The 22,342-nt window shown below is 37.3% G+C and overlaps 1 protein-coding gene across 2 annotated transcripts in view; it reads right to left on the bottom strand.

Annotated features, from left to right (window-relative positions):
• LOC135198457 (uncharacterized) overlaps nucleotides 1-22,342 on the bottom strand; it is a 236,539-nt gene that overhangs the window by 13,100 nt on the left and 201,097 nt on the right. For both annotated transcript variants that reach the window (XM_064226023.1, XM_064226032.1), the window contains 4 exons: nucleotides 17,101-17,232; nucleotides 7,623-7,710; nucleotides 7,013-7,201; nucleotides 5,351-6,875 (listed from right to left, as the gene is read on the bottom strand). In XM_064226023.1, coding sequence (XP_064082093.1) covers nucleotides 5,351-6,875; nucleotides 7,013-7,201; nucleotides 7,623-7,710; nucleotides 17,101-17,232 — 1,934 coding nt within the window. The remainder of the gene's footprint in view (nucleotides 1-5,350; nucleotides 6,876-7,012; nucleotides 7,202-7,622; nucleotides 7,711-17,100; nucleotides 17,233-22,342) is intronic.

The raw sequence follows: 22,342 nt of genomic DNA, 5'->3' as shown, positions 1-22,342 counted from the left end.
GAAAAACTGGTTTCGAAGTCTGTCAAGTTTTCTGAAAATGGGTGCTTCCATACATAATGAATTTGCAATGGAAGATATATAAATAAAAAAAAGCATGACAACTGGTACTCCAGGATACACACACCTCCAGTGTGTTTGGATATGAGGGATGATTTATGAAGTTGCTTTCCACATAAAGTATACATGGCTTGTTGTGACAACTGGGCCTAATGAGTGCACATGAAGTGTATGAGTAACATCATAAAGGCAAAATTTAAAGATGATTTTGAATACAAGATGCTCACTCTAAAAACAACAGAAAGATCTACATTATACTTAAAAGGCCAAGGAGGATGAGGACCTGAACCCTGTACTTAAGTCTTAATCCTGAGGAGCACAGTGTCCTCTCTGGATGCAGCAGCATAAGATCATAGCCAATAAGATATGGAACTCTTAAAACTCTGGCCAATTATGATGACTTATGTGCTGAAATACACAAAGATAAAAAGATTTCATCAGATATAGTAGTTAAGGTCTCTCACGTGACATGATACAGAATACTGACCTTTTGAGGTGAAGATGGGTAATTCTGAACACCCGAGCTATAAAGACTGTTATCTAAGAACATCTTCAGGACTCACTCAAATGCATTGGGTAATATTTTTACTCAACTGAGCACAAGAGACCACAAGATTTCATCATTCATGGCATTCAACAACAATAAAGAATAAGCTTCTATTCTGCAGGCTGGGACATGGAGATACCAATACACCTCAAACATGCCCACAAGGTTTTTCCAATGGATCCATAGTTGCTGTTGGACAGACTACAATATCCTGTCTTTCCTTTCTGGAACCTTAAAGAAGTCATTATGGGTCTCATCTTCATCACATCAGATGGGTACTGGGGCTTATGTACTCTCCTCATCCTATGAGTACCAGCTACTGACTTGACCCTTTAACGCCGAAGGGGTATAATAAAAATCGTCTCCCGTATGCCGGCGGGGTCTGGGAGTGAGTGCCAAAGCGGAAAAAATGTTTTTTTTTTAAAATCACAGCACGCTTAGTTTTCAAGATCAGGAGTTCATTTTTGGCTCCTTTTTTTTTGTCATTGCATGAAGTTTAGCATGCAACCTTCAGAAATGAAAAAAAAATATCATTATCATATATAAATAATGGGATATATGATAGCGCGAAAACAAAATTTCATATATAATTGTATTCAAATCGTGCTGTGAGCAAAATGGTTAAAGCTAACGAGTTAATTTTTTTCAGTTGTATTGTACACTAAATTGCAATCATTTTGGTATATAACACATTGTAAAATGATCAAGGCAACTGAGAAAAAATATTAACACAAAATGACGAATGAATTCGTAACAAGCGGACATAAAAAAAAGCTGTTTTCAAAAATTCATCATAAATCGAAATATTGTGCTAGAGACTTCCCGTTTGTTGTAAAATGAAGGTAATTGATTGAATATTACTAGAATGTAAGTGTTGTAGCTTACAATTGCAGTTTTCGATCATTTCAGTAGAGTTAAAGTTGACCGAAGGACGAATTGTTTCTATTTATTGTTATTTATATGAAAATATTTCAAAACTGATAAAAAGCTACAACCATAGGTTGTTTTTAGTTGTATTCTACATAAAATTGCGCAGATTTTCATATATAAAACTTTATGTAACTGCTAATTTAAAATGGTGCAAACATTACGACAATCGGACGGACAAAAAAATTTATGATTTTTTCGGAAGAGTTTCCGCGCGGACGTAAGGAAAAAGTTTTTTCATAAATTCACAATAAATCGAAATATTGTGTTAGAGACTTCCAATTTGTTGAAAAATAAAGGTAAATGATTGAATATTACTAAAATGTAATAGTTTTAGCTTACAATTGCGTTTTTCGACCATTTCGGTAGAGTCAAAGTTGACCGAAGGTTGAAATTTTGGCACTTATCGTTATTTATATGAAAATATTTCAAAACTGATAAAAGCTACAACCACGGGTTGTTTTTAGATGTATTCTACATGAAATTGCGCACATTTTCATATATAAAATTTTATGTAACGGCTAATTTAAAAAGGTGCAAACATTACGACAATCGGACAAAAAATTTATGATTTTTTTCGGGAGAGTTACTGCGCGGACGTAAGGAAAAATTTTTTTTTTTTCTCATAAATTCACCATAAATCAAAATATTGTGCTAGAGACTTCCAATTTGTTGCAAAATAAAGGTAAATGATTGAATATTACTAGAATATAAGGTAAATGATTGAATATTACTAGAATATAAGAGTTTTAGCTTACAATTGCGTTTTTTGGCCATTTCGGTCGAATCAAAGTTGACCGAAGATTGATATTTTGGCACTTATCGTTATTTATATGAAAATATTTCAAAACTGATAAAAGCTACAACCATGGATTGTTTTTAGATGTATTCTACATGAAATTGCACACATTTCCATATATAAAACTTTATGTAACAGCTAATTTAAAATGGTGCAAACATTACGACAATCGGGACAAAAAAATCTATGATTTTTTCGGAAGAGTTACCGCACGGAAGTAAGGAAAAAGTTTTTTTCATAAATTCACCATAAATCGAAATATTGTGCTAGAGATTTCCACTTTATTGCAAAATGAAGGTAAATGATTGAATATTACTAGAATATAAGAGTTTTAGCTTACAATTGCGTTTTTCGACCATTTCGGTAGAGTCAAAGTTGACCGAAGGTTGAAATTTTTGCACTTATCGTTATTTATATGAAAATATTTCAAAACTGATTAAAGCTAAAACCATGAGTTGTTTTTTTTTGTATTCTACATGAAATTGCACACATTTTCATATATAATACTCCATGTAACAGCTAATATAAAATGGTGCAAAAATTATGTCAAAGTGACAAAATAATTTCCGAGATGTGTCGCTGATACTTTTTAGTGCGATAAGAAAGAAATTTGCGCTTGCGCACCTGCGTAATGATTGTAAACAAAACAAAGCCTTGATCCGTGAGCCCCCAGCATCCCTCAAGGCGTGCGAGTCAAAAGTTTTCACCTGGTAGGCCTTTAACTATTTTTCCGCGAATTTTTAAAAAAAACCTTTTTATATACCACACGTCCAATCGGCACCCAACAGACAATTTATATTGACGTTTAATACGTCCAATCGGCGTTAAAGGGTTGACTACACATTATCTTGACTGGTCCTATTTTCATGCTAAAACTACAAGCACTCTTGTAGAGCCAATGCCTTTATTTCCATGGCACAGTCCTTCATCCTCCATCCTAAACTGCTCAGACATTTTATAATTTATGTGCTGTAATAAATTAGTAATGTTTTCATAATACAAACATTTTTTTATACAAACTCATTATTCATAAGGGGTTTTACTGCCCTTCTCCTACTCCTTCACTAGCTCTCTTAAGGGGGCCAGCCAGCTAATGCCCTTTTTTAAGGACAGGACTTTGATATTCATACCACTTAATAAGGTGACTTGGGACATCTCCAAACCGCATATGATTTTCGCCTCTGACCTTCAGTTTTGTGACGCCAGGGCGATTTATCCCGAAAATAACCATTTTTCAAATTCTATCTCCTCCCTTGATATTTAATATTAAGACCTGGGATTACAACCATATATAGACCTGATGTAGACCTCTAATCGAATGAGGAGTTTTTTTTCTAAAAGTCCTTTTTTTGCTAGATATGAATTTTTCAATATGGTAAAAAAATAAACCCTATAAATCAGGAGAAAAAAATTTATAAAAAAATTACAAAACAAAAATTGGAAAAAAGGGCTCTATTTGATTGTTCTATAATGTCTTTCTGAGTTATATACCATCTTCCAATGTTATAGCTTTAAAACTAAGTGAGAAGATAGATTTTGAAGGTCAATAAGTATAGTTTTGAGATACGGGCGTTCAAAGTTTTCCTTCGTATTTCTATAAAGACAATGTTCATAAATAATGATTATTATGAATGTATATTTTTTTTTGTGTATTAATAAACCAATACTATTTTATTTATCATAATTTAATCATAAATGATGATCCCTTTGCTCATATATCGTAGCCTGGGTCACTGCTTGAGGCAAGATGGGGCACTCCTTCCTACGCAACCCCCTCTCTCCCCTTCACTAACTCTGCTTATTACAGCGAATTTTCTTCTGTATGTTAGCGAGATGTTTTCCTTGTATTTTCCTCTTTGGCATGATGAAATTCTTGCCCGAAACAAAGATAAACAAACGTAAAAAATGGAAGAGAATGTCAAGAGGTGAAACTCGAAGGCGTACTCTTTTTTTACAAAGACAATTTAATAAATCATGATTATTATGAATTTCATATTCCATTTTGGGTATTAAAAAACCAAAACTTTGTTATTTATCATAAATGAAGATCTCTTTGCTCAAAGATCGTAGCCTTGGGCATAGTGTGACGTGTGCTGTCAAGCAAGACGGGGGCGTTACTAAGCAACCCTCCCCTCTCTCTTCACTAACTACGCATATATTATGATATTCTGTAATAATACTTGAGCGATTTTTCTTCGTCTGTATGTTAGCGAGATGTTTTCCTTGTCTTTTCCTCATTGGCATGATGAAATTCTTGCCGAAACATACATAAACATACGTAAAAGCGGGCGAATGGCAGAGGTGAAATGGAACGTGTAGACTACTTGAAGTCTGTGATCGTACTAAATCAGGACTGGACTTGGTAGCTGAGCCTGAAGTCTCCTTCTCGACTCGGGGAATGTCTACAGATGCCATTTCTCCCAATTTCTTTGACAATAATTATCAAAATTTACGATAATAGAAGAAATATTGCATTTTCTTGTACGGATCAATGTTTTAGGCTTATTGAGTTACGATAACTAATTACCCTGTAACTACGAAAGTAAGAGGAATTTTGACGAAATATTTCGTATACGTATTCTCAATTGCCATATGAAGCTCCATGAATTTTTTCATGACTGCATTTTTCGCCCTATACCACCATATATATGGGTTCCAGCCGGCCCCCTTAAGAACTTGCATGCACAAAGTAATGAAAGCAAGTACAGTACCAGGATGTAAGTATTGTCACACAGGGTGGGAACATTGCATCCAGTTAAAGAAAGCCAAGACAGTTTTATATAGAATGAGGCAACATGGTCAGCAACATCAAAGTTTTACTATATCAGAACAGGATGGTGATTAACTGTTGACTTGCAGATCTAAGACAAACCAAACAAGAATTATAAAAAATAAAAACCTTATTACTACTATTTTCACATTAACAGAATTTCACATAAATTGACAATAGAAAATTCTAAATTATCATAAGCATTAATTGTAAAATTATAACTACGTACTGCAAAGATAAAACAACAAACCTTTAGTGGTGTTCTTGTAGTCTCAGTTGTTTCTTCTGCTAAAGTTGTTATGGTTAGGCTTGGGACTGGTTTAGGAGCCAACCTATTTATATTAGCAACTGAAGACTCTTCGTATGAAGAAGCTAAAGAAGTAGCTGGTCGAGAGTGAAGGGATGAGAGCACTCCAGGCAGGGATGATGTAGATTTGGTAGATGTGATACTCACACTTGATGGTGAGGGAGAAAGGCTACAGGATCTACAAGTTATTACCGGAGTACTTCCTGACAGTGAGGTAGAAATGGGAAGTGTTCTTTCACTTGGGGTTAAAAACTTTGTTCTTGGAGGCACTTCAGGACGTGGAGCAACAGGGTTTCTAGTGGTACTGGTTCGGACAGCTGCTTCTTTTACTTGGGCTTTCTTAGTAAGTTTTCCACTACTGGGACTGTCATTTTGCCCAGTTCCTAACACTGGCTGTGTAGGACTTAAAGATACACTAATACTTGATTTGTCCTTATTCTCAACAGTTAACTGTGCAAAACCAGTAACTGGGTCTAATACCAATTCAAATGCAGGTTTCATTAAATCTCCTCGATTCCTAACCTGAGGAGGATGGTAGAGTGCAGTACGCTTTAATCTTTCAGAAACATGAGCTTCACCCGATGCTGATCGTGAACGACCATTCCTTTTCTCTGGGGATGGACGTATATGTGGTCGTTGCTTGATTGCATCTGACCGTAATGAACTAATCCAGAGCTTTTCTGGTGAACCTTCTCGATACTCTTCTGATGCCAGTAAACTACTAGTAGATCCATGAGAACTACGTGTTGGTGTATTTAGAGGAGAAATTGGAGGGGACAAAGCTCTAGGATGAGAAACTGCAAGGCAATCTAATGAACCTCTCCTGGGAGATCTTGATCTCACAGGTGATTCCCCACCAACACTGCCCCTTCTGTTGTGATATTCCAGTTTTGAAGGACTACACCTTCCACTGGAGGGAGGTGACCCACACCATCTTCCATTCCCAACTCTACTTGGACTACTTCTAGAATCCAAATCAACTGATGATGGCCTAACTGGCATGTGATGACTACTAGCACAAGTAGGATGCATATAACGAGGACGATGGACATTTCCAGGATTGTTACTTTCTTCCAAACTTGCCTCTTCACTAGTATGACCTTCAGCATGAGTAAGAAAATTATGTGGATAACTGTTTTCAGGATCTCTCTGTTTTACTACATTATCTTGGTGTACAGTGTCCAAATTACGGTATGTGTGGTCTGATACATTTATACTTTGCACAACCCTGTTTTGCTGCTTTTGCTGATCCTGTTGAACTATAGGTGCTCGACCTGTTGAAACTTTTCGTCGTTCTAAAGTGAAAGATGCTGGTATCTGCTTAAGACGATCACGAAAGCTATTCTTTCGTGTGACACCAGTATGGGATCCTTTGTCTTCACCTGCTGAACTGTTGGGTGGTTCCATCTTTGCTGTACCTCTAAGATCGCCTGTAGATGTGCTTCGGCTATTACTTTCACTGACTCGTCTGGAAAAGAAAACCATGTTCAACCTTTACCTGAAAGTCATATCTTAATTGAACACTGGAAAAAAAAAGTTTGGTTCTCATAAGTGATTCATGAATAAAGAAAGTTTATCATGACAACACATGGATTGCATTTTCACCTGTAACTTCTGAATGATGCTGTTGGCACTGGCTGATTGTTGTCCCTGGCCGGTTGCAAAAATCTAAGCGCAGTATTTTTTCCTCCTCCCAAGGAACCAAGATGTGAACCACGTGGCTGAGGCCCCCTTGATGGGCTAGCTGAACTACCTCGCCATAAGGAACCAATGTTTTCTTGACTAGGAGACACTCTATATACAAAAATATTTTTGGAATGAGAATAAAAGCAAAATGGTTTGAAAAGAGTTCTATACACTGATTATTCAAGGTAAATAAAATAAATTTCTCTTCATTCACTTTCAAAAGCACATTCACTTACATACCACTGTTTTCACATTCATAAAAACATCTTCTACACATTGTTAAATGGTGGTTTAATCAAATCAACATACGATGCTACCTTTAGCAATACTCAGCTCTATAAATGCAAAATAAAGAAAAATGTAATATTTCTTCAAATGGTAAGAAATGGCAGCATAAACTAGCAATAAAACCATTATCATTATGGTAGAATAGGTACAAATAGCATAATGGTTGAATAAGTCCAAATAGCATTATTAGACAGTTAAAATAATTTGTTTTAAAAATTATTGCAATCTAATTAACCCATACCTTGCTTGGCTTGCTTGTGGAGAGCGCCGTGAGGGAGACGTTCGATCTTCAAGTTCCTCGTCAGTTTCACTGTAGTATACTTCTTCCCCTACAAAAATTGTAAATTTTAAAATTTGTATTCTTCCTGGGTATTAAAATTAGAGCCTTTCATATACTAAAGTATCATCCATTGTGAGTTTGAATGTCACTGAACCTTCATAACAAGGTAATTAACTGGTGATGATGGGTAATGAAGGGTTAATATATAGCTTTCCTATCTTACCCACTCACTTTTCCCTTAAGCTGCAAAGACAGAGTGGGATAACTGAGGGAGCTGAAGTGCAGTGAAATGCATCTGGTATTTTTATTGGATGTTTATCCATTCTTTTTTATTTTATTTCTGATAATTGTGGTTTCTTTTACAGATGGATTCAAATGTCACTAGATAAAATAAATTCTCTGCCAGATACTTTAAGTTTTGGTTAGGGGAAATAGAAATAGTGATTGAGCTGATGTCTTCATATAAAGAGATAGTGTGTGACGTTTTCATATAAAGAGGTAGTGTGAAATTTTTTAGATGATCATGGGGAGAGATTGTATTTCATGTTTTTGAGATTTCCAATTAATTTTCCTGTTTTTTTATGTTAGTCCTTTTGGGGAAATAAAGACTATTTTCATGTCAAGAGTTTGGTTTTAGTCTAGATCTTATAACTTGATTTAGCTGCAGAGATGCTGGTTTGTGGTGAACTCTTTGAGGTAGGTAATGTTACCAATTAGTGATTTCTCTCCTTTTTATTAGACAAGGGTCAATTAGACCCTTGTAATATATTGGTGGCAGTCAGGAAAGGCAATCGCACCTATGGATTATGTTTCTGAAGAGAAGAGAGGGGAGAAGTTTTTTTTTGTATCACAGAGAATTATTTTGCAAAGTAAGGAAAATATATAACTACAGGCCCACAAATTCTAATTCTATTCTCAACTAGGGTTTTGTGGCAGCAATAGCATAAGCATTTGGAAGTAAATTTTTGCTGACGCTCAAGTCATGACCCAATGTATCATACCGTACTGGGGTTTCATCAGTTCGTCACCTACAGCCGATAAATAATACATTAAGCAAGTCAATATTCTTGAATAGCAAAGTGTGATTCAAATAATTTTGTCCATTGATCAATAAAATAATTGGCATGACACACTTAGCAGGTCTAGATTTGACTTCTGATTTTGATACCAAATTTCTATTATCAGCAGCATACTCTGTCGGATATGTAAAGAGAATTAATATTTAAATCGATAATATCTATATTAATCTGTTTTATTTGATTATTCTTGTTATTCTTTTTTATTGGCCATGTTCTCCATTTTTTCTTATCCTTTTCATTATGGCTACCATAATTTAATCAGATCTAGCTATCTCATTTCAAAAGCATCCAAAAATCCAACGAATACAATTTAGTCTTTTTTTCTCTAATTCCTTGCATATCATCTTGTTTCATCTGGACACGTTGGAAAGCTGTGGGAGTCAAAGCTAATGAATTAAAAAAGGTTTACTTTTATGAAAGCTGTAAGTTAATCTTTCCATAGCTATTCATTTCTTCTAAATAGAAATTAATTATAATTAGTTTTACATGTATGCCTAGACCTACTGCCATAAGCATATTATAAGTAGCTGAAAGGATAGGAAATATGAAAGGTGACGCTCTCGTTTGAGTCTATTTCAGATATTTTTACAATAAAGACCTACTGCTGTTATCAGGGGTTGTTCTTTGACAGCTGCAACAATCATACAGGGTGTAATATGAGTTTATGCAAATATTTTGGGGAATGAAAGAAAAAGTAATTCTGAGCAGAAAATGTTTATAAACATATGCATTTTAAAGCTTCATTTATTGGTGAGGGGAATTTTAAAATAACCATTATCATTAGTGTTACTTTCTCGTGATAGAGTTGCTAGTGAGAATTCAGAGTAGCCTGAGATGTGGGGAAGGTTGGTGTCATATTTTGGGGGGAGGATGGAGGAATCAGGGCGATGTGAATAAAGTATCTCCCAATAAAATGTATTATTTAGGTTTTGAAGAAAAAATACATGCATCATTGAATCTGTTTCCCTCCCTGATTAGAAAAAAAAAATGAAAAAAGAATAGTAAGCCTAACTGAATCTCCCATTTATCAAAGGTAGACTTGCTTATTCATTGACCACCTACCAAAGATTTCAAGTACAGTGGTACCTCGACATACGAAAGTCTCAACTTACGAAAAATTCAAGTTGCGAAGCAAATATGAAGATTTTTTTGGCTCTACATACGAAAATAGTTCAGGTTATGAAAGGTTGTCGCTGTAAAGTCCCAAGATTTGCCCCGGACCACCAATAACAATTTTAAAACTCGCGCACCACCAACTGAGTAGACTCGCCACCATCCTCCCGCTCTCCCATTGGTTCCTGATGCTAGTCACTGCCATAAGATCCTGCTCTCCTATTGGTCAGCATCATGCCTCTATGTAAAGGCATTCCTTGACCATTTTTTGCAGCAGTGTTATCGTAATCACTAGAATTCGTTCCTTCACATATACGTATTTCGTTTGTTAATGTAAATTCATGTTAGTGATTTCACTTTTGTTGTACTGTAAGTTACTTTATCGTGTTGTGTGTGAACTTAATTACTTATGATATTAGCCATTGGTCCCAAGAATGTTGCTGAAATTCACAGAAAGAAGAGGATGCTTTCTATGGAGAACGAAAATGGAGATAATCAAGTGTTAATGTTTTTTGCCATTTGTTAATGTGTTTCGTAAAGTTTAGTGTTAATGTTTTCTGCCATTTTTTAATGTATTTCGTAAAGTTAAGTGTTTATGTTTTCTGCCATTTGTCCTCCTCCTTTGTCGCCACTTTCGGAGATCGCCTCACTCGAAAGGTAAGGTTAAGTTCCACATTTTACTACAGTAGTACCTCGAGGTACGAAAGGCTCAACTTACGAAAAACTCGAGATACGAAAGCCAATGCGAAAAATTGTACTGCTCTACATACGAAAAGTTTTCAAGATACGAAAGGTCTCTGAAAGTCCGAGATTCGCCCGGATAACAATTTTGAAATTTGCGCCGCGCGCCGCCATCTTAGTACTAGTAGACTCGCCACCATCCTCCTGCTCTCCCATTGGTTCCTGATGCTAGCCAAGCCATGAAATCCTTCTCTCCTATTGGACAGCATCCCTCCCATCATGCATCTTATACGTATACGTGGTGGTGTACCTATCTCGGCCTCTTCGTACCAACATCTCTATCATACGCACACGGCATTCGTTCGGTCCAACGATTTCGTTTAGTAACGTAAATTCGTTAGTGATTTCGTTGCAGTATACTATCGTGTTGTGCGGAAACTTTATTGTGTTACTTATACGTAAATTACGTACATGATAACGTAGTCATGGGTCCCAAGAAAGTTGAAATTCACGGAAAGAAGCGCATGCTCTCTTTGGAGACAAAGATGGAGATCATCAAGAAGTACGAAGCTGGTATGCGATTGAGTGTGATCGCCAAGGAATACGGCCGTAATCCGTCGACAATAGGCACCATCCTTAAACAGAAGGATGCCATCAAAGCAGCTACACCGTCGAAGGGCATCACTATTTTGTCCAGCAAGAGGACCCACGTGCACGACGAGATGGATCGACTGCTCCTTGTCTGGATAAGAGACAAAGAAATCGCTGGCGATACGGTAACGGAGACAGCAATCGCCCACAAGGCCAGCGCTATTTTCGGGGATTTGATTGCGCAGGCGGAAGACGACGGAGGGGAAGGGACTTCAACGCCAACCCCAGAGTTCAAGACTTTGCATGGCTGGTTCGAGAAATTTCGTAAACGAACTGGCATCCATTCGGTGGTGCGTCATGGGGAGGCTGCCAGCTCGGACACGAAAGCGGCCAAAGCCTTTAAGAAGACTTTTGACGAGATGATGACCAAGGAAGGCTACAGTTCTCAGTAAGTCTTCAATTGTGATGAGACTGGCCTTTTTTGGAAAAAAAATGCCTCGTCGGACGTACATCATGGAGGAAGAGAAGAAGCTACCCGGGCATAAGCCTATGAAAGACAGGCTTACGCTCGCACTTTGTTCAAACGCCATTGGGGATTGCAAGGTGAAGCCCCCTACTGGTGTATCATTCCTAGACTCCTCGAGCCTTAGAGGCCCACAAAGTGCTGAAGGAGAAGCTTCCAGTGATGTGGAGGGCTAATGCGAAAGCCTGGGTAACGAGGCTTTTGTTCATCGAGTGGGTAAATCTGTGTTTCGCCCCGACAGTGAAGAAATTTTTGGAAGAGAAGCGCCTCCCCCTGAAATGTCTGCTGGTGTTGGACAATGCCCCTCCCCACCCTCCTGGCCTCGAGGAAGATATCCTAGTGGAGTATTCCTTTGTCAAGATTCTTTTTCTTCCGACCAACACCACCCCTCTCCTCCAGCCCATGGACCAGCAAGTGATAGCGAACTTTAAGAAGCTGTACACGAAACATCTTTTCAAGAGATGTTTCGACATCACCGATACCACAAACCTCACCTTGCGTCAATTTTGGAAAAAGCATTTCGACATCGTCATTTGCATCCGACTCATCGACCAAGCTTGGCAGGAGGTTTTGAGGTGAACCTTGAATTCCTCGTGGAGGAAACTCTGGCCTGATGCCATATCCGCCCGAGACTTCGAGGGATTCGACGTGGGGGAAGCTGGTGCTGCAGAGTCAGAAACAGTTGACGATCCCGAAACTGTTTCCCAACCAGATCTTGACGAGATCGTTGCACTCGGCAAGTCCATGGGGCTGGTCGTCGACGAGGACGACATCAACGACCTTCTCGAGGAGCACCAAGAGGAGCTTACGACGGATGACCTGAAGGAGTTGGAGGCCATGCAACATAACGTCGTTCAAGAGGAGTTCTCTAGCAGCGGCGAGGAAGAGGAGGAGGAGCCTATGACAACGGCAGAAATTAAGGATATTCCAGGCGCTTTTCATAAAGTGCAATCGTTTATCGAAAAAAGACACCCCAAAAAGGCTCACACAGGTCGTATGCTTGCGCAGTTCGATGCGTTTGCCTGAGTCGTTTCAAGAACATTGTGAAAAGTAGGCAGAAGCAATCTTCCTTGGATCGTTATTTTTTAAAGAGGCCTTCAGCATTAGCAGGAGTAAGCAAAAAGGAAGAACCAGCAAAAAGAAGAACCAAGTGATAAAAAACAAAGTTGAAAGCAAAAAGGAAGAACCAAGTGATGAAAAACAGAACATTGAGTGGTGATGAAGTTGAAATTCTGTATAAAAAAAAAAGCCTACGTAAAAGTAAAAAAAAGAAGTTAAAAAAAAAAAAAAAAAAAAAAAATTTTAATTTGTAGATTTTTGTAAGTTAAGTGTTACAGTTTTGTTAATGTGTTTCGTAAATTTTAGTTTTATAGTTTTCCTTAAATTTTTTATGTGTTTTCGTAAAGTTAAGTGTACGTACGTACGTTATCTGCCGTTTGTCCTCCTCCTCCTCTGCCGCCACTTTCAGAGATAGCCTCACTCGAAAGGTAAGCTTCCACATTTTACGTTACAGTAATAATATTTCTTGTACACTAATATACACTTTATTTACAGGTTTTGCATTTTTATTCTTAGTTTAGGTATTGAATAATCCAAATTGTTGTAGTATTTCATTGTTTATAGGTCAATTTAGCTTTATTATGAAATTTAATGGGGTGTTTTTGGAGGGCTTAGAACGGATTAGCCATTTTACATGTAAAATGTGTTCCAAGATACGAAAAACTCATGATACGAAGGCCGCCTCGGAACGGATTAATTTCATATCTCGAGGTACCACTGTACATATGTATGTACATGTACGTAAAGTATTTCTTGTACCACGTACACTAATACGCTTTATTTACAGGTACGTACTACAATAAAGGTTATGTTAGATATTGAATGGTCCAAATTGTTGTATTTCATTGTTTATTGGTCAATTTAGCTTTATTATAAAATTTACTGGGGTGTTTTTGTAGGGCTTGGAACGAATTAGGCAATTTACATATAAAATGTGGTTCAAGATACAAAAAGCTCAGGTTACAAAGGCCGCCTCGGAACGGATTAATTTCGTATCCTGAGGTACCACTGTATATTTTTAAAACCCTTCCTCTCCATCTAAAGTAATTCAACAGACACCAGTCATTGGCATAGACCTAGTCACAATTCCTGGTTGCATAAACTCGTGTTAAACCTGTATTGTCTTGCTCTCTTGTGGTGCTTCAAGGAGTTCCACTTCTAGGCTTATATTCTATGTATAATTCTTTATGGCATATTGAGCTGTCTTAATATCACTCTAACAGGAAGTCGCACCAAATGCCTAGCAATAATTGTCTCTTGCTAAGCAGGGGATATTTTTTGGACCAATAAATGACACACTGACATTTGATTCCCCCGCACATCATGACATCAAAACCAATAGTGAGGTCACATGGTTAACACTGTTCAGATTATAATTTTTGTTTATCTTTGATAGCATTTTGTGTTTCCAATGTTTTCTGTAAAATGTAGCAAATGGAATCATTTAACTATCTTCAACTTAATACTGAAATGATAATATAAGGACTATGTTTATGCGATACTACTAGTGATATGTGTCTCTTATCTATTTAGTAATGTATGTCAGTGGTTGTGATATGATGATTTTTATCCCTTCGTTTTGTTCATCTCAATTTTTCTATTGTGGAAAATAGTTTTATACAATTATATAACATGATGTTCTAAAGATATCAGTAGTGACTGTTTTAATGTCATTACATAAGATCTCTTCCATCTTTGAAAAGAAAAAATAAATTAATAAGGCATGAATCGTGCGTCAAGCAGGTGAACGAAAAATTATGAAACTGCCAATGGTAATTTGCTTGAGTGCACATACGGGAAAAATATAAATTACTATTAACATTTTTTCATTTTTTCCTATGAGAATAAAATCCATCACCTGATTAAATCAATCAATATAATAAACATTTTCACTGTGATTTACAAATACGTATACTAATATGAAAATTAAATTACTATTAGTAATATTACCTTTGCTGAAATACTATAAGCTTTGGATTGACCATATGTAGATATAGAGGGGAGAGATTGGACAGTCACACGACTGTTGTGTGCAAGTAAGGTGCCATTGCTATGTGTTGATTCCTAGAAATGGCAGCAGCAGTGACTGCACAGACCAGCAGAAACAGTCACCTCTGGCACTCAGTGCCACAGTCAATTTGCAGTTAACTATACACGCCTGCTTTTTGAGCTCATAAAATAATGAATGTTGTAATAAGACTTTTATTAAAGCCTATTTGGCATTAAATTCATATAGCCCAATAAATTAGCATGTACGGTTACCGTCAGTCTATATAACCATGGTCAAGTCTGACAATTTCCCCTACTACTAGTACTACAATGTACATAGGATCAAGAGCCCATAGTCCAGCAGCTTAGTGATGAAATTGTGCATTTTTTGCTACAAGCATGAAATTTTGCACAAAGGTGACTTTGGATACCCTAAAAAGATATAGACATGGAGACATTTGAAAAAATGGATGTGAACCATTATTTTTGCCACTTTTAAAAATGGCTGCCATACATAATTGCTAATTTCATCTATCTTTACTTCTAAGATGGCTGAAATAACAATTTTGGTATCGTAACATATGTTTTTGGGGTTAAGGGATTCATTAAAACATATGGAAACACTCTATGTCACTCACTTCTGGACTCTGAGTCTTTGTCGGCTCTCCGGAATGAGGACCTCATTTATTCTCAGTTTCTGTTCCCTAGAACTGAGTTGGAAGATACGATCAACAGGCAACGGGCAGATACTAAGGATAGGCAAGTACATCAGGCAGTTCCTAAGTCGGAGGCTCTTTCATGTCGTTCTCCTCCTCTCCCTCCACAACGACAGGTAAGAAGGCCCTCCTCTGTCAAGTCATCAAAGCATTCAGTTTTATGAGGGTCTCTCAGTCTCCTTCCCAACCCAAGACAAAGCAGCAAAGACGTTCCTTTTGATCCCGCCCCTAGAGCCCGGGAGGGGCTCTAGAGGAAGGGCAGAGGGGGTCGTCAATAGAGTGGGCGCCTCTCCCTCTCTGTTGCCACGGGTAGGGGGATGCTTGGCAGGCCACTGGGCCAAATGGCATTGGTATGGAGCGCAGAAATGGGTGGTAGATGTTCTTCGGGTGGGATATCTACTACCCTTCAACTTTTCTCCCCCTCTCTCAAACAGACACTTCTCAATCGGACATATGCATACGACTCCCCGAAGTTCTTAGCTCTTCGAGAAGTATTGAAAATGCTGAACAAAGGTGCGATAGAGAAGTACAGCGTCCTTCTCCGGGGTTTTACAGTCTAATTTTCCTTGTCCTAAAAGCGACAGGCAACTGGAGAACAGTAACCGACCTTTCCACCCTGAATCATTTTGTCAGGAAGACAAGGTTCAGGATGAAGACACCCCGCACAGTGTTGGCAGAGGTAAGGGACAAAAACTTCTTGCTATCAATAGACTTGAAGGATGCTTACTTTCACATTCCAATTCATCCTTCACCCAGGAGGGTCCTTCGCTTCTCTCTGGAAGAGCAGATCTTCTAATTCAAGGGCTTGTGCTTCGGGTTGACTACAGCCCATCAGGTGTTCACAAGGGTCTTTATCCTTGTTTCGACATGGACTCATGCTAAAAACATCCGCCTGCTAAGATACCTTGGCGACTGGCTGGTCTTAGCAAACTCCAAGGAGAAACTGCTTGAGGACAGAGATCGTCTTGTGTAACAAAAACACATGACAGTTGCTGGTAAAAAGGGCTTAGTGGCTGCAAGTGAAAGAGGGGTACTCCCCTACTCACACACCCTTCACCACCAGTTAACCACCATCTTACCAAGCTCAACACCAGTCTTCAGCTCACAATGAAGGATATGCTCATATAAAAGTCTCTGGTCTGTATTTCCATAGGAACAACTGACATTCCCTGTATCTTAACATTTTCTTAGCTTTCTACTACACTTCTATGCAATGTTTAGCCTTAAGTCACCAATGATAATGACTACTATAATACATTCTTGATAGCAACTATATCTTTCTCAAGTAGTTCACACTCCTGGGATAAATAATGGGTAGAAGCAACTGCTGTACCCTGTAAAGTACAATTATTAACCTAAAACAATGAAAGAAACAATATAACACTGGCTGTCCCAATGGTTTCAACATCTTAATGCTAACTTGACTTCTTTGTGCAATATGAACCCTATCCATAGGTTGTCATCTTACGGACAAATGATGCACATAGGTTTGGAAAGTATACATTAAAATAAACTGTAATACAACTTTGAAGCTACAACATAAAACCAAACATTTAATGCTGAACTTTCAATCAGTCTGCACACAGACATCAAAAGGCATGTATAAAAATATCCCCTCTGCATAAGAAAATAGGAGGGCAGGTATTGCTATTGAAATACAATTTACACCAAGGAATCTGCATACTCACAGTGATTTTGTTGCTGGGTTGTTTGTTGACGGTGATGAACTGCCAAGGAAGAGATGGCAGATAGCCCCATCTGGCTCATCCAACGACTCCTTTCCTCACTTGTATCACATGCGAAGTAAAAAGTTGCCCCACCTAGCAAAGGCAGAATTACTTGTGAATAAGGTGTGATTTGTAAAAGATGCACAAGACAGTACAGTATGTCTACTATGTAATCATAAACTTTCTTCCCCTAGAGAAGTGGCTTCTTTAAATGACACTGGTACTGCACAATGAAAATATCTGCTGTCTTCCCAGAGCAATACTATAAAACCTATAAAAAAAATCTAAACTGTCATATTTTCTACACAGATGCTTTTAACTGAATGAAATATTGCTTACAGCACAACTCATTAGTCAAGAGATAGTAACATTCAAGATAGATGCAATTTCATCCTTAATCTTGGGGAAAAGTATCCACTTTCAGAGGCTGAGTCACATCACTACATCATTTACCATCTTGAAACTTGACAATATGAATTGGGTTGATGGCACTCATTGTAAATTGTGAAGCTGTATTCACGAATACTGATAAAAACTCATCACAATGAGTACTAATCAAAGCAATCAATTTAACATTTTTCTCATCTGCCTGGTATATAATCCTAAGAGCTTTTCTGCACAGACAACAACCTAGTACTATACCTCCTTGACCTCTAAGGAAGGCCAATGCTGTAAGTTGAAGTACTAGTATCTCTTTGACCTCTAGGGAAGGCCAATGCTCTAAGGTGAATGACATTTATTCTACAGAACACTCTTTAGAGCTAAAGTTTTGGACTGTTGTGAGCTTGTTAAAGAATAAAAATTCTCCAAAAGCCTTCAGTAGTGTAGGCACTTGTATGATAATTGACACGTACCATACACAAAATAAAACGAAGTAAAAACTGTACTATAGCCCTGCCAGAAGTACGATTGTAGCTAAATTTAACCTTGAATAAAATAAAAAACTACCGAGGCTAGAGTGCTGCAATCTGGTATGTTTGATGACTGGTGGGTGGATAATTTTTTTTTTCAGACAACTAAAAACAAGTCTTTTTTACAAACAACTAAAAACAGTGAACAAAATTATAGTATTCATGTACCATATACACTCGTGCATCATGTGACTTTTGCAGACCTAATTTTGAAGCTAATTTTGAGGGGGTTACATCATACACAGAATATAAAATTAGCATATGCAATATTCACATATTAGTATCATATATAATACAAACATAACGAATACGCATCTTTTCCATGGATCTTTAAAAGTTATCCTTTACTTCACTGGATCCAATAATATTTTCTGTATTCTTATATTACTTCAGGTACACAATCTTTTATCCACTTAGGACCAGATGTGCTTCGGTTTTTGGAATTTTTCAGATTTCCGAACTGTAGGGTGAGGATCATAATCAAACATCACTACTGCAGCAAAAACATACAGGCAGTCCCCGGTTATCAGCAGATTCACTTAATGGCGATCCGGTTTAATGGAGCTCGTCCAGCGCCAAAAAATCGGCGATTTATGGCACCATAACGGACCGAGTTTCGTTATCGGCGCCATAAGGTGCCAATAACAAAGTTATGATGCCATAACATACCTAACAGAACCACCATTAACTGAAACTTGGCGCCATAAAGCACCAAGTTTCGGTTAATGGCGGTTTTCGCTTATCAGCAACCCCCCAACAATAACTGGGGACTGCCTGTATTGTTTTTTTTTTCCTTTTTCCATGTTTTTCATTATAGTTATTCATTATACAGTGTTCCCTCCGTATTCGTGAGGAATGGGTACCAGACCCCCAAGAAAAGCAAGAACCAGCAAATAGTTGAAACCCCTAGAATAAAAATGCTTAAAAACTGCCTATTTTGTTAGTTAAAACTCAAGAAAAGAAAAACCTACTAAAAATGTTTATACCTGTTTTTTTTATAGTTTTATCACAAAAAGTGCATTTTATGACGAGATTGATGAAAAAAAACAGGAATGTGTGGATATTTCTCAGAAAAATACTGCAAATGGGTGAATTTTCTGTGAATCATGGGGGTATATGTAGTGGGACTCTGTGGCTACAGATCTAAGGTAGTGAATCGGCCTGAGGGGGGCAATTGGAATGGGTTTGGTCAGTGAGATATAGTTATATAATTAGTTGCTTTGCACACGAATTGTTAGCTATCTTGTTTACCTTAAAGTTTTATTGTTTTGGGGAAATAAACTGTTGTGTCTTTAAATGTACTTATTCTTGATAGGGAAACTTATAATATCTCTTCCACATTTTGTTTTAGGGCGTTTGGACCAAGACAAACTATTCTGAAGGTACTTTGTTTTCTTTGCAAGTCTATTTGGCACTAGAAGAATTTTACCTGAGTTCAATATAGTCACTGTGGTTTATTCGACACTTTACACCCACACTTCACACTTCATCCCCCTTCTCACTTTCTTCCCCAACTCCCTCACTTCTCTGCTTCTCCTCTGTCTCTCCTTCTCCTCTATCTTCTCTCTATGTCCAGCCCTTTCATTCGGATGTGATCTTCTGGGCACCGCCTTCGAGTTTTTTATTTTAACTCTGGGTGTGGTATCTTCTGAAAGAACTCTTATGCCTGAGTAGCTATTGCCTTTACTTCGAAACGCCTTCCTGTCATCTTTTCTGTAGTAATTGGTAGACTTCTCATTTGGAAATGCCTCTTGTTCATGCCCACCATCAGTGGGGGGTGTGTCATCCTATCCATTGGTTATATAGACCTCGTAGGACATCCTTATAGGCTGGCACTATTGAATTGATTGGTTAAAACCATTCGCCTATCCTTGAAAAGGGTGGAGCTAAGATTTTTGCACATTTCTCCTTTGAACAAAGAATCATTGAGTTTTCCTTAGTAATATTAGGCAGAAGGCCTTTGAGATGTTCTAACCCCACATTAATTCTTGACACTTGAACGTGTCACAAGATGTGGGAGAGCTGTAGTACCAATTAATCTTCTGTAGTGTAGGTGACATAGGTCTTCGGGAGATATAAACCATGTTCCGACATCTAGAATTTCCTGGGCGTCTGGGGTCAAGCTCGAGTGAGAAAAGTCCTTTCTTATACTTTAGGAAAGTCATTATTTCATTCTTCTTTTCCTATTCCTTCTTTTCTTATTATTCGTGCCTTTCCATAAATTTTTATAAGTTAATGCATTTTGAAATAATTTCCCTTCTGTAACAGCACTGTAACAGTCTCAGCCTGCTACCTAGCTGTCTCCAACAGCTCTAACTAAGCTGAAACAAATATTATACCTACGAGAAGACTCCCAACTTATGCTTCTAAGAAATCATACTGAAATTTTAACTTAAAACATCAAACTGAATGAACATGAACAAACCCTTGATTAAGTAACATTAAGATAGGCATCAAAACTGAATGTAAAAATGAATAAATCACATTAAGAAAACATGAAAACTGAATGTAAACATAAATGAATCTTTAAGTCACATAAGTTATGGAAATGCATTGTAAAAGCAAAAAAATGACAATTCTATCAAAGTTTACAAAATTTGATTGGTTCAGTCCTCTGTCCTATTCTATTTAGATGGATATCGCCTTTCTTTTATGAAATTTAAATTTCATTATTTTTGTAATATTCTGTTCTTTGTTGACGACACTTGCGTTGACTCTTTTTAGTCAATGCTGTGATCTGCTACTGGAGGACAAGTCCTAGGAGATAATATCCTTGTGTATTTGAATGAGTTAACAAGTGTGTCCTTGACTTCCTACTGAGATATTGTATGTGTTTATGCAAATTTTCATGAGACCTCCTTACTGTAATTCTGAGTACCTTGTACACTAAACCTTATACCTTCACTGCTTGATACTAAAATAAAATTGGCAACTCAGTTGAAGAAACTGGTTAATGGTTAGTACTTGTAGGTTTCTTCTATGTTTATTGTAACAACAATCAGTCAGTTTTCACCAATCAATAACCTTGTTGCAAGTTTTCACCAATTAATATCTTTTTAGTGAGTTTCCATCAATCGACATTTTAGGGATTGAATAAAGAAAGTGTGTTAGCTACCCCCAACAAAATCTGAATCATTGCTGAAACGAATTTCCCTTATCTTAAAATCACTTAATATCTATCTTAACCCTTCTTCATCTTTCTCTTATTTCTAAGAATGTTCTTATGGAACGATTAAACTTAATAGATGTCTTGAAATTCTTATACTACACATTTGAACTGTTTCTTACATACCCAAATATTCCCCTTCAAGTCAAAAGTAAATTCGGAGTTAGTGCACTTAACTCCAAAATTTTGCTACAAAACCGACTAATTAAAGTAAGAATTGCAACAAAAAAATTATTCCTAAGTCGACAGATGAAGGTAAACTTAGCAACAAAGAAATCAAATACTACATGGGAATACTGATAGGATAGATTAATGGGTTTGTTCTTTTATTTCACTGAAAAGTGACTCTTCTATTTCTTAGGTTATACTTAGTTCTTTCTTCTGGAATTTCTTCTGACACCTCAGTCATTTCTGGTTCTTCGATCTCTTTGGTTCTCTTGACCTTATACTTATTTATCCAAAATTCTTCTTCTTCCAATGATTCAGCGTATGTAGAAGGCATTTGGTTATTCATTTTCTTAACCTTTATCTTAAGTCTCTTGTACATCTACGCCCTAGTGGCTAACTAATAATTAATAGCACTTCTTACTTCCTTCTTAAATAGACTTCATCCCCTGCCTTGTAATCTACTTGCTTTAATCCTATTAATGCTTCTCTATCATATTCTTCAGGGCTTCTTCTAGATTCTTGTGCAAATGCTTGTGGATTACTTTAAAGTTTCTGATTCTTATCTTCATGATATCTTCAGAGTAATTAGGCTGTATTGGATGATTCAGCCATGCATAAGGTAATCTGGGTTCATATCCCATCAAAGCTTTTATGGGAGTTGCTCGAGTACTCATATGATGCCTAGTATTTAATGAGAATTGGACTAAAGGTAAATTGACATCCCAGTCAGGATCCTGTCCTACTGTGTGATGCAATACATCTACTAAAACCTTCCTGTTATTCCTTTCTCCTAAGCCATTACTAGCTGGGTGATACAGTTGTATCGCTACTTTTTCTACCTTAAAGGCGTTGCAAATTTCTTGAACTAATGAGCTGTTGACCTTAGTCCAGTTATCGGAGATAATGAGCTGTGGGGCAGAATATCTGCAAAATATCTTATCAAAGAGTGGTTGCACAT

Source organism: Macrobrachium nipponense, chromosome 23, assembly GCF_015104395.2.
Source record: "Macrobrachium nipponense isolate FS-2020 chromosome 23, ASM1510439v2, whole genome shotgun sequence".
NCBI classification, from domain to species: Eukaryota; Metazoa; Arthropoda; class Malacostraca; order Decapoda; family Palaemonidae; genus Macrobrachium; species Macrobrachium nipponense.
The sequence above is the reverse complement of the archived record's forward strand: the minus strand, read 5'-3'. Positions and strand labels throughout refer to the sequence as shown.